Source organism: Neltuma alba, unplaced genomic scaffold, assembly GCF_004799145.2.
Source record: "Neltuma alba isolate B1F8T4 unplaced genomic scaffold, ASM479914v2 tig00000818_pilon, whole genome shotgun sequence".
NCBI classification, from domain to species: Eukaryota; Viridiplantae; Streptophyta; class Magnoliopsida; order Fabales; family Fabaceae; genus Neltuma; species Neltuma alba.
The window spans coordinates 28,851-40,867 of record NW_021632207.1 but is presented as its reverse complement, the minus strand read 5'-3'; the positions used below and the strand labels follow the sequence as shown (position 1 = coordinate 40,867).

The following is a 12,017-nucleotide window of genomic DNA, read 5'->3' as shown; positions in this document are numbered from 1 at the left end:
AGTATTAAACTTGCCACTGCATGGACAGATTCAGAAGAAGATAAGCCAAATCACTAGGCTTGTATTAATCTATCACTTAGTTTTGCACAAAACAATGTAAAATAATAATAGGAAAAAAAAATTACTCACACAAACAACTTCAAAACTTAAAGAGTTGCTCGAGTAATGGAGAAGAGCCTATAAAAGCCACAAAAGCAAAGTGTGAGTGAATTTATAGGCTTAATAACTGAAAAAAATATCGAATAGTCATGACATGATAAGGAAAAAATGTATCGAAGACTTAATATTTGACTCATTGGTCGGTCTTAATTTATTACAGAATATAAAGAAAGAAAGTAAGAATCATCTTAACAAGAGATTAGAGGCTTTAGACTCTAGACAATGATTTTAAAATTATTTGTTACTAAATTGAATAGTCAGAAACTGTCCACCATTGTTACATTTTCAACCCAACCATCTCAAGCAGAACTAAAGACATGTTCAGCTTAATAGATGCTTAATTCTTCCTCTTATGTAAATACCCAAATGCTGCTTTACTGTGTAGATAAAACGGTCACTCTCCTTAGAGAGGTTTGTAAAGCAATAAGCTTGAAACTTCTGCGGCAGTTCCTGCTGATATTATCACGCTTAGGATGGTCCTGTAAGACCGAGAAAAGCAACATGTCATAAAAGCAAAGCAGCAGTTCCATCCATTTTGCGTGAACATCATTCACAGATTAAAAATTTTTAGGTGAGATCCAGTGATGGATGGAAAACCGGAGATAACTAGGAACCAACCCATGTATATTCTCATTTTTCACAGGAATGTGGATTCAAATCTCACTAATAAACTGAAAGCCTGAAATCATCACAGGACTACAAACAGTACATATTCTTGATGTGACACTTGACCCTATCATGTCCCTACTTAAATTTTACTTGATGACAGAGTATTGAGAGGAAAAATGTTTCAGATGATTTATTGTCGAGGTTACATGGGTATTTGTACAAGGAGGTTCAACAAGATTAATAAATGCAAGAGAATCAACTTTTAATCCCTAGCTGACAACTACAAAAAGCACTAAGCTACTAATTACATTATTTAACACACTTTTTTTCCCCCTTAATTGGGCAATTTAACCCCCACACCCCTATAGGGGAGGCAGGAGGAACCCACATACTCATCACGCACACCAACCCGCCGCTATTTTTGGCCACTTGGAGTATAAACCTATAATCTCCTCTACGAGAGGAGGCGTGGGGGGTGTTATTTGTGCTATAAGCTCTTAGCTACATCATTTAACAGTCCCCCTCAAGCTAGTGAGTGCAGCGAGAAGATATTATCTATTCCAAACTTGGAAACTAACTTCTAAAAATGTTCGCTAGATAATCTCTTTGTAAGAATATCTACCAATTATGGAGTACAAATTCACAACTTTCCAACTTCTATTTGATAAAATGTTGATCAATTTCAACATGCTTAGTTTGATCATGTTCAACAGGAGTATACAAAAGTTGTGGCCTTGTTACTTCTCAATGAGAGTTGTTAATAGTTGATGAAATATAATCAATACCCATATAAAACTTGTGAATCACATACAGTAAGTGGCATTGTTATTTGCTAGACCGAAATTGTTAATAACTGATAAAATGTAGTCAATACCTATACAAAAACTGTGACTGACTAGGGGCCAGTAGCCTTGTTACTTGCCATACGAAAGCTGTCAATAGCTTATGAAATGTAGTCAATAAAGATTGGCAATATATTATTTTGCATTATATTGATTGCAAAACACCGGTAGCCAAATGGTCATCTTTAATTTTGGCACAAACTACCAAGTGATGGTGGGATCAAATCCCACCTTCACCACTTTAAAAAAAAAAAAAAAAAAAATTCCTGCTGACAGCCTGCTTGCCGGTGGCCGGCACTGGAGCCCTGGGGCCCGTGAAGGGCTCTAGCACAAGTGGTGGCCAGCCACTAGCTGCTAGCAGGCTCTCTAGCAAGGGGCTTATGCTTCCCCCCCCCCCCCCCCAAACGAGGGGCAATTGACTTCAAAATGTCAAATTAAGTTTTCCTTTGTGACGTTATCAAATATTAGTAAGAAGGAAAACAAAAGGATTTGAAATAGACAAGATTACAATTTTATCTTCTTCACCTAATCTTTCATGCATAAATTTTTCTTAATCCAGAAATTTACCTCACAGCAATGCAACCGAAATTCCTTCACCCTCTCTCATCTGAAATAACTCATTTTCCCAATATGCTTGATTTTCCGCCATAGTAAACAGAACCAAATGGAGAAATTAATTGGATAGAAGTTTATAAGAGAGTGAGGATATATAGTTCATCTTGGCTTGCATGCAAGAGGAAGAAGCATGAAACTCCATGTTACTGCTCATGTTTCGTGCACCCTAGTTTGGGTTTTCAAAACATGGGATAAATTAACGAAGTGCCGGGAATGACAATAATACTGTACAGTTGAGAGAGGGCTTGGCCTTAGGCTTAGAGAGTTAGTGAAAGAGTATTCGACTAAAGGTCCAATTCTCATTTTCTTAATATCATTTGTCTAAAAAGTAGATGAGATTAATATTTAATAATTTACAAGACTTGAGCCTAATAAATATCTATTTTTGATATATTTTAAAATAAGCTCTACCTAAATGGTTAGGCTCAGTCTTTTCTAGTAACTTTTCTCCTAAAATGAAACTACAAAATTATCATTTCTAAATAAATTTTCCAACTCATAAAACATATTGAGAAGGGTACAATAAGGGAGAGAAGACCATTCGAGGTGTCATTAAGGAGGGTAAATCAAACAGTTTGGAGTCTTTTTATAAAAGAGGAATAGGAAGGCCGAGAAGAACACTCAATGAGGTAATTGAACAAGATTTTTTGGTTACCAGCCTATCTAGAAACTCGATTGTTGATAGAATACAATGGCATTGTGCGATCCATGTAGCTGGTCCCACCTAGTGGGATAAGGTTTGTTGTATAAAATATATTGATTAGGTGGTAATAATTCTTTCTATCAGCATATATTATTTCTTCAAAATACCAACATTTGTCCATTTTTAAATCTTCCCTCAATCTCTCGTGGCCAAAAATAACAAAAAACCTTTCCTTAATCCCATAGTCAAATAATCAACTGCATAACCTAACTAAATTAATTTCTCTATTTACATAAATCCACTGCAATTATTTATTTCTTTCCCAGCTAAGTTAGATCCCTTTTAATTTAATTACATGATTAAGATGCCTATCTCACTCATCCCGAGGAATAAAATCTCAAGATGTGGTCCTTGATATTCAGATTACTGTGCAAGTGATTAAGGCCACCTGAAAATGATTCTTCAAGTAATCAATCAGCTCATATAGAGATGTAGGCTTGGAAAATTACGAGCAGGTCAAACATCTACATCTTGTCATGCATTTATGTGAAAACTCAAGAAATGGGTGGACATGCAAACACATACAACGGAACTCAAAGTGACATGGATAATGAACGGCATGTGATTATTAGAAGAAAGAAAAAAGTGTACCTTGAATTAGTTTGTGGACGCCTTTTCATTCTTCATAATCATACGGAATGAATTGGAGCGGTCTTCCGCAACCATTTCTCGCAGTATATCATCTTCAATCTTTTCTTTTCGCCATCGGGAAGGGTCCTGCACAAATTCTTCACTAAAAATCATGCTGGAAACCCACTCTTTCCAGGTGGTTCTTTTATACTTATCTTCCTCCAATGTGCCTGTTGCCAGCAGTTGGTACACATAAACCATCTTTTGCTGACCAGGACGAAAAGCACGTGCAACAGCCTGTTTTGTCTTGGATGGATTCCATTCCGAATCCAACAAAATCACCCGAGAGGCTGCTGTCAAACTAATGCCTTCAGCACAAGATGAAATTGAAGCAAGAAGTATCTTTGATGCTCCATTAGGATCCTCAAACTTATCCATTATCCTTCCACGTTCAAAGAGCTCTAGCTCCCCAGTCAGAACTAAGACTTCTCGACCTCTATGCCATCCAAAGAACTTCTCAAATAATTCAGCAAATAACCTCACAGGTGCAATGTTATGGCAAAACATTAGAATCTTCTCATTCCTGACCACGCGATAGACCAGGCTCAAAACAAATTTCACTTTTGATCCTTTTTTCAAATCATACTTCCATTTCTCTAGCTCCATCAATTGATCTATAGAAAAAAACTTCTCCGCACATACAGCTGTTTTGACTAACCAAGGATGTATCGATCCAAGGGTTATCAAAAGCTCTAACTCCAAAGGATATCCACTGCAGGCAGACATTTTCTTCTGGAGTTTACTCAATATCTCATGCTGTATATCAGTAGTATTCATTACCAATGTATAGATTTGTAAACCAGGAAGATCCTCTGAATTCCCATTTTCATAAACATCTATAAAACCACTGGTCATCTTTCTCAACATGTTCAGACCCTGCATTTGCTCTTTTTTATCTTTGGAGTCAACTTTTTTCGCAATAGTATCCAAGAAGAATTTTCTAGCTCGTGACTCTATTAAATGGCGTGCTTTTCCTCTTCCTTTCATTTTTCTCTTGTATTTAGGGTCCAGTTTTTTCAACACTTCAAAAGCAAACTTTGGTCTAGCCAAGCAAAGAGTGTTGAAGTATTCACAGAAATTGTTCTGGAACAATGTACCTGAAAGTAATATTCTCAATTCCGTCTGTACTTTCATCAATACTTTCCTCAACCTTGATTTTGTGCTTCTAGGATTGTGCCCTTCGTCCAATATAAGAATACCAGGACTTTCCCTTAATACTTTAGCCATGTACTTTCTGTGAGAAAACTTTGAATCCTCTCGCATCAATGTTAAAAATGAAGTATAACCCATGACTAGAACACTTGGGTGCGTGTGCCACTTTTGGATCTTTTCCAGGCAATCCAAAATATGCTTGACATCATCAGTAGGTTTAGGACCACCATTAAAGGCCACAGTATTCTGCTTGAACGCTCGGTAGGTTCTACGACCATGAATTAGATACACTGGAATAGGAATTTTCCATTTAATAAATTCTTTATACCATGTGTAAAGTGTTGTCTTCGGAGCAAGAACCAATGGTCGCTTCCCTGGGAATAACTTCAAGTAGCTAACAAGAAATGCAATAATAAGGAATGTTTTTCCAGCACCAGGAGAATGAGATATCACGCAACCACCTCTTTTTTTGGAAGCTGCTTCCATAAGTGTGGGGTCCATAGACCCAGCTATATTTTTCCAAAGAAATTCAAAAGCTCTCTTTTGGTGGACGTGCAACTTCCACCTGAGTTCAGGAATTAATGCCCATACATTATCATTTTCTCCAGTTATAGGTTGATCAGGCAAAGCATCAGTAAAAAAAAGATGGAAACCATCATTTTCGTCAGCCTTTGGCTCTGGTTCTGAACCTTCTCCACTGTGTTGCTTCTCCTCATAGTGCCACATCGAACGTTCCAACTGACATATTTGACAAATTGTCAGATACTGAGCAAACATAAATGGATTAAGGTGCAAATTTGTCTTGAAAGTTTTCACTTTGGAGCAATGGTACTGAAAACTCTTTTAGGAGCAAATCTGCCCCCGAAGTTCAAAATTATAGCAATATTGCCCCCTACTGTTAAAAAACTTAACTTGACCGTTAAAATAGTGATGTTAACCGTCAACATTTTAACGATAGAGAACAATGTTGCTATGATTTTCAACTTCCAAGGCAAATTAGCTCCCAAAAAAAACTTCTGGATACCCAATGCTCCTGAGTAAAAACTTCCGGGACAAATTAGCACCTTAACCAAACATAAATTGTCTAACCAATGATGCAAGATTATACTACCTCCAGTCCTTGATTAATAGAAGAGCTAGATAACTAATTTACGAATATTAAAAAAATTAGTTAAGTTAATTATTTGTAATAAATGGGTGTTATCCTCCCTAACATATCCTTGTTAATTATGCTTATTAGAATGGAAACTTTTTAACATGTGTAATCACTATGAAGACTACTTTGGAGGAAAATGAACAAATATGAAAGACAAAGTAGATTAGAGTCTTATATTTATGATCAAATTAAATCTTCAATTAGCTCCTATATTTAAGACTGGAGGTAGTAATTAACATCAACAACTACATGTGTTGACGGGGAGAGCATCGGATAACAGAATAAAGGAACCCCACAGGTTCCTTTTGGGATCACAATATTTAATCTATAATTGATTTTACAACTAGAAAACACCTTCCTAATGCAAGTCGTGTCCATCTTGATGCAAAGTTAAAAAGAAAAACCGTGTTAAAAAATATCTAGTCATACTGATACACAAATTCAACAAAAGTTTCAAAAACTTACAAAGGGTGGCAAAATATCTTTTATCTCAGTACTGACAATGCCACATAAGAGACAGTAAATTCCAACTTCTTCATTCATTCTATAATCATGGCAACAAAGTGAATCAGGCTTTTCCATGGTCTCAGTAAAAACTGCAGCGCTTGAACCCTGCTAAGATAGCTGAACTGTATTAGCTTTAGAAAAGATCGTGAACAAAATAAAAGTAGACTAACAAAATAATAATAGAAATGGGCTGAGGCCTCTTTGTTACCAGAAAACCAAAAAATTAAAATCAAACTCACCTCCCCTCACCCCAAAAAAGGGGAGAGGAAAGGGAGGGGGGGGGGGAGTAAATGGCTATACCTCCGTGTCTTCTTCAACATAACTTGATGCCAATGAAACTTCCATTTCTCTCCACAACATATCCAGTTCATCAGTTTCTTCCTCGTCCTCCATTTGGGGGGCCTTTGTTTCGCTCTTTTGTCCTAAGTTACTTGTTTCCTTGAATTGCATCCACTGCTCAGTTATAGGTGGCTCAGCTTTGGATGGTTTTGCATTCATATTCTTTAAATATGAGTCTATCAATTCCTTATAGGCACCCGCACTTAAGGACCTAGCTTTATAAGTTCTTTCTTCATCAGATTGTCTGCTTGAAATTGTTGAATAATATTTTCTCCCTTGAACTGCAGCTTTATTGGAATTTATCCCTTCCCACCTGCCTTCAAAATCCGTATCATCAAAACCCAATGAATTCTTCCTCTTCAGTTTAGGGGTGCCATGATTATAATGACATCGGGAAGCAATATCACCACGCTCTTCAACACAATCTTCAAGGTCTGGAATCTTCGAGGGATGATTATGGGATTCAAAAGTTAACAAATCCATATCATTCGTCTTTGGTTCAGGACTACCCATCAGGTGATAATATTTGTTAGGAAATTCAACATTTCTTTGTGTGTGATGTTTTGAGACCTTGGCATTGGAATCAAAATGCTCAATGTTAATAGGATCACATTCTTGAGGAACAGGAACAATGGCAAGTTGAGATTGACTTTCATTCTTATCAGCATCACCTGAATTCACTTCCTTAGATTTAGGCCTCCTTTTATACACTTTAAGCTTGTTGTAGGATTTCATGTTATCAAACTTTAGTCCACTGTCATCGTGCTTCACTCCAGAACATTTTTGCAAACCAATCAGGGATGACAGTGGCATTGACAATTCATCATCCTCAGTATCATCTTTTCGAGTGTCCATCTTGTATGGCCTTGTTCTGACAAAACCAACATCCAACACATGAGTCACGTCACAGCCAAGGTAACGCTCGGGTTGAACATTCCGGCGTTTGGAACGACGCAAACCATCAGGACTATAAGATGGAAATGCTTTATCTTTGTGGGAATCATCTCTATTGTCAACCTTATCGGTGTCAGATGAAATAACTTGGGAAACGATGGGTACTAACATGCTGTTGTCTACTCTGAAATTTACAACATCCAGTATGGAGCTATTATCATCACCCCCTATGATTTGATATACAATCTTGTTACCTGCCGATCTCACACAAAATGAAACCTTCTTCAAAACTGATGAGACAATTAACCACGAAATATCAGATAAAAATTTCCCTGAAAGCAATCTAGTTTGTGGTACTGCATGCCAGTCCTCAGATGAATCCCACCGATAGTGTTGATCTTCACAAGGACTATGCTCAAGCCTTTGGAGTACCGAAATTTGATCTATTCCCACTTCTTTGATCTCCTTACTCAGAGTTCTTACCTCAGAACCAATACAACCTTGATTAACATAAATGTTTACATAATACCGACATGAGCACCCAGGTTCATGTGGCTTCCTCTGTATAGAACTTATTTTAGCATCAGCCCACACCTACAATGAGAAGAATTCTGCTGATAAAGCATACATTTAAGTGACAGAATGTTCATGAGGACTTTAACATGGGCCAGGAGCAGTGCAACATTACGAGAAAAACAGTATTGAGGATCTAGTAATCTCACAACTATAGATAAAACTTTCCCATATTATAAGACCACTAAATGTTTACTATGTAGATGTATTCTATATAAGTAGAACCATACACCAAGTTAACCCAACAGCTTAAACATTTAAATGAGCTCATGACATGTTTTTATTGAAATCTCGAAGGGACTCTAACCACAGTGGTTCAAGCTTGTCGTGCGAACAAAACACAAATGCACCATTCAAAACTGAATCTTAATCAGAAAAAATAGAGATATAGCAAGGATCAAATTCTCGACCAATTGATGGTTCATGAAGAACCATGCCATGATTGGTTTTTATAAATGTCTCTAACAACTATCATCTCAAGAAATGAGAAATCAGCAGCAAAGTGCTTTCCAGTGTGTGCTTCTATCAAGTAATTAAAAAGCATTATGAAAAATCGGGGAACACATAGAACTTCTATGCAGCATGGAGAATTTATCCACAAATCATGCTCAATGACTCAAAGAGACTCCCAGACTATGAAGCAATAAGATGGTGATACAATCTGCTATTTTATATAATAATATAACAAAAAATGATTGCAAAATTGTGCTTCTCGGTCTGTGCACTTCAAGGAAAAAATCCAACTTAAATGGTCACTTACAGCATTAAGATTATTTTGATCTGAGCCATTAGCATGTTGAAAGGAAGAAAGTACACATATGTCAATTCCAGGTCTTAAAAAGCAGGAGCAATCCGATACAGTTGCTTTCCTAGACCTTATCCGAATGTCTGAAATGGGAGCTTTCTCCCTAACCACATGGTTATTATCTTTAAAATGTAAGACCATTGTTCCCCCTTCAATTGCTATGCACCTCAAAGCTTGCCATGACCCATGGAGAATTGCCTCAAATGCTGTATAGAAATATAAAAGTATCTTAAGAATCTCTGCTGACAAATGTGAGTATATGGTAATCACATTGCAAAAGTTCAAGTCTATCATGTCTGTCCTACCAATGAAAATGCCCTTTCTCCTTAATTACACCTCCAGAAGGTTTAATTCTCTTTAAGGCATGTAAAAACAGTGCTTTGATTCAAGGAATGCATAGTAATTGATAGAAGTAAAGAAAAAGAAAAGGCTTACGATAAGAATCAAATGGATGCTTCAATTGATGTAAACGCCTCTTTTTGCGCATTGTTGAGTTTAATAGCTATTTGACTTGGTGATGTCTTCCAGTGAACTTCTGCAGTAACTTGAATGCAACAAATTAGGAATATAAATGAAACGGAGATAAACATCCATTGAAGTGGAAGGCATCATCCAAGTTTGCAAAATGATCAGGCAAAATCTTTACATACGAAAGATATAAATCAGTGTCACAAATATTATTATTTTTATGTGCATCAGAAAGAATGCTTCACCTCATATTTTTTCCCCTTAAAATTGGGCATTGCTTCTTTTATTACACAAGAGAATTGAACGTTATTCCACCAAAACCAATTCCCCCCCCCCCCAGCCGTGTGAACTAGCCTCAAAGGGTATATCTATTAAATCTTATCCACTCAACATTGAGTGTGTATACAAGAAGGACCAAACTTGCTATCCTTCAACTGCACTAATTCTTATTCACATGGCCCAAAAAAAGGAAAAAGAAAAGAAAAGAATAGAAGAGAAGAGAATCTCATTCTACCAATTCTTATCCCACCTACTCTTAAGTGGCAATAATAAAAGTATTGAATTTTTGTGCTTTGCATGCAGTAATTCTTGTTCCACCCCACTTCAAATGACATAAACAAGGATCAAACTTGCAATCCTTTAGCTAACACCCAAATCTTGTAGACACGTGAAGCAGAGGATCAAACTAGCGATCCTATTCTTATCCTCATTTGCTAATTCATGTTTTCTAAGTGACATTCATAATCCTTCTTCCATCATCTATTGGGCCCCTTTAATCATTACTCAACCGTTTCTATTCTATCTCCTTTTCATTATTCTTAATTTATTTGATTTTTTTATTAGAGGCTCGAGATTATTTTACATCATCAAAATCAAATTTTTCATTACATTATTTTCCATGTGTTGTGTGGCGGAACCAATGACAATTGAACCGACTTGCAACAACGTTTAAACAAAAAACCCCATGCTTCCATCTACACGAGCTACGCTCAAGTGGTTTTTATAATCCATGATTGCTCATTCTTATTCAGTCCAGTCCAAATATAAGAAAGAAAAAGCAAGAGAAATCAATGTAAAACAAATGGCGGGTACATTAACGACTCAGCGTTCACTTTTCTTACTCTTTAGCAGGGGCAATATTACTCTACAGTATCCAGAACTTCAGATATATATATATATATATTCCCTAGAACATAATATGTCATATTCACATACTCTTACACATAAATAGCAAAGCCTTGCATGCAAAATAATAGCTTTTACAGATAAATTTCCAGTTAAGAGTCAAAAGCCTATTCATTTTGGTTTCTTTACCTCTTCGGACGCAGAGAAGTATGTAAACTCAGAAACTCATCGTCAATCAAATGATCGGCACGGAAACTTGAAGACATTCCGATTTTGCAGAAACTGAAGTAAGTCGATTTTTCCTGAAAGCAACTAGCTCAGGGCCTAGCACGTGAGGTGAGGTTGGATCCTCTAAGCCAATAAGAGAAAACTTGAAAGAGAACCCAAAAAAAAGGATCATTAAACAGAGGAGAGGGATCACATGATGCCAAAAATGTACTTGAAATGATGTGAGTGAGTGAGTGAGGGACTGAGGGAGTTGGCTGAGCGAAGAGGGAGAGAAAGTGAACTCGGAAAAAGGCGGAACAAAAGAAAGGCGTGCTGAGGTCAAAAAACAAGGAGGGCATGAAGATCCCCTGGTGTGTCGAGAGCCGGGAGAATGCTGAAAAGTTCCACGATATCCGTTCGATCACATGGAGCAAACTAGATGATGCCACGTAGCATAGAACATATTTCCCGATCCTATCCCTCTCTTTTCTTTGCCCTACTTATGCTGTTACGCACCACCTGATTCTTCTTCCTGCCTCCACTTAACCTAATTAATACCCTTTAATTGTCATGCTGGAAATATAAACGAAATTATGATTCCCCAGATAAAGTCATAAAGCGGGAGAAAGAGAGGGGGGAATTAAAATATACTCCTCCGGTCCTTAATATAAGACCATTAACTAATTTGATTAGATTAAGGAAGTTAGGTAAGTTAGTTAATTATAAGAAATGTGACATGTTTTTCCTAAAATACCATAATCATCTTTCTTAATACCTCATCTCCTTCTTCTATTTGATTATGGTTGAGGGAGTATCCATAGGGGTACTTTAGAGAAAATTGATAAATATGAGAAATGGGTCTTATATTTAGGACCAAAACCAACTCAACAATTGGGTCCTATATTAAGGACCGGAGGAGTATATATATATGGAATTTTAGGCCAGACCAATTAATTAAAATATCAATGAAGATCTGCGATCTAACTTTCTGCCCGTGTCTTAGTTTGCGCCCTTTTTTTATCATTGGCTTCTTTTTCTATTTGTTTGCTTTTTCTTGAGCGGAAAATGACCAGTAAAAAACCTCAAAATTGCCAAATCCAAAGATGGTATCAACAAATCCCTACCAAGAAACCAATAACAAAATGGAATTTTGAAATTTAAATCAAAAGACACAATGCCCCTCCCCCCCTATTAAAAAAAGTCAAAATCCCTCTCATTATCCGTGAAAGGGGT

General features: G+C 36.8%; 1 protein-coding gene across 1 annotated transcript; it reads right to left on the bottom strand.

The window, feature by feature from the left end:
- Positions 1 to 3,519: 3,519 nt before the first annotated feature.
- On the bottom strand, positions 3,520 to 10,830 carry LOC114746369 (SNF2 domain-containing protein CLASSY 2-like). The gene is made up of 6 exons (XM_028934589.1): positions 10,767 to 10,830; positions 9,420 to 9,519; positions 8,940 to 9,190; positions 6,674 to 8,200; positions 6,332 to 6,478; positions 3,520 to 5,448 (listed from the first exon to the last, which is right to left on the bottom strand). The coding sequence occupies exons 2-6, from the start codon at positions 9,469 to 9,471 to the stop codon at positions 3,526 to 3,528; spliced, it is 3,900 nt and encodes a 1,299-aa protein (XP_028790422.1). The 5' UTR covers positions 9,472 to 9,519; positions 10,767 to 10,830; the 3' UTR covers positions 3,520 to 3,525.
- Positions 10,831 to 12,017: the final 1,187 nt, after the last annotated feature.

Coding starts and splice junctions, on each gene's coding strand:
- LOC114746369 (XM_028934589.1), bottom strand. CDS start 9,471: ATGCGCAAAAAGAGGCGTTTACATCAATTGAAGCATCCATTTGATTCT. Junction 8,201..8,939: donor ATCAAAATAATCTTAATGCT/GTAAGTGACCAT, acceptor TTCTCATTGTAG/GTGTGGGCTGATGCTAAAAT. Junction 5,449..6,331: donor AAGATATTTTGCCACCCTTT/GTAAGTTTTTGA, acceptor CAAATATGTCAG/TTGGAACGTTCGATGTGGCA.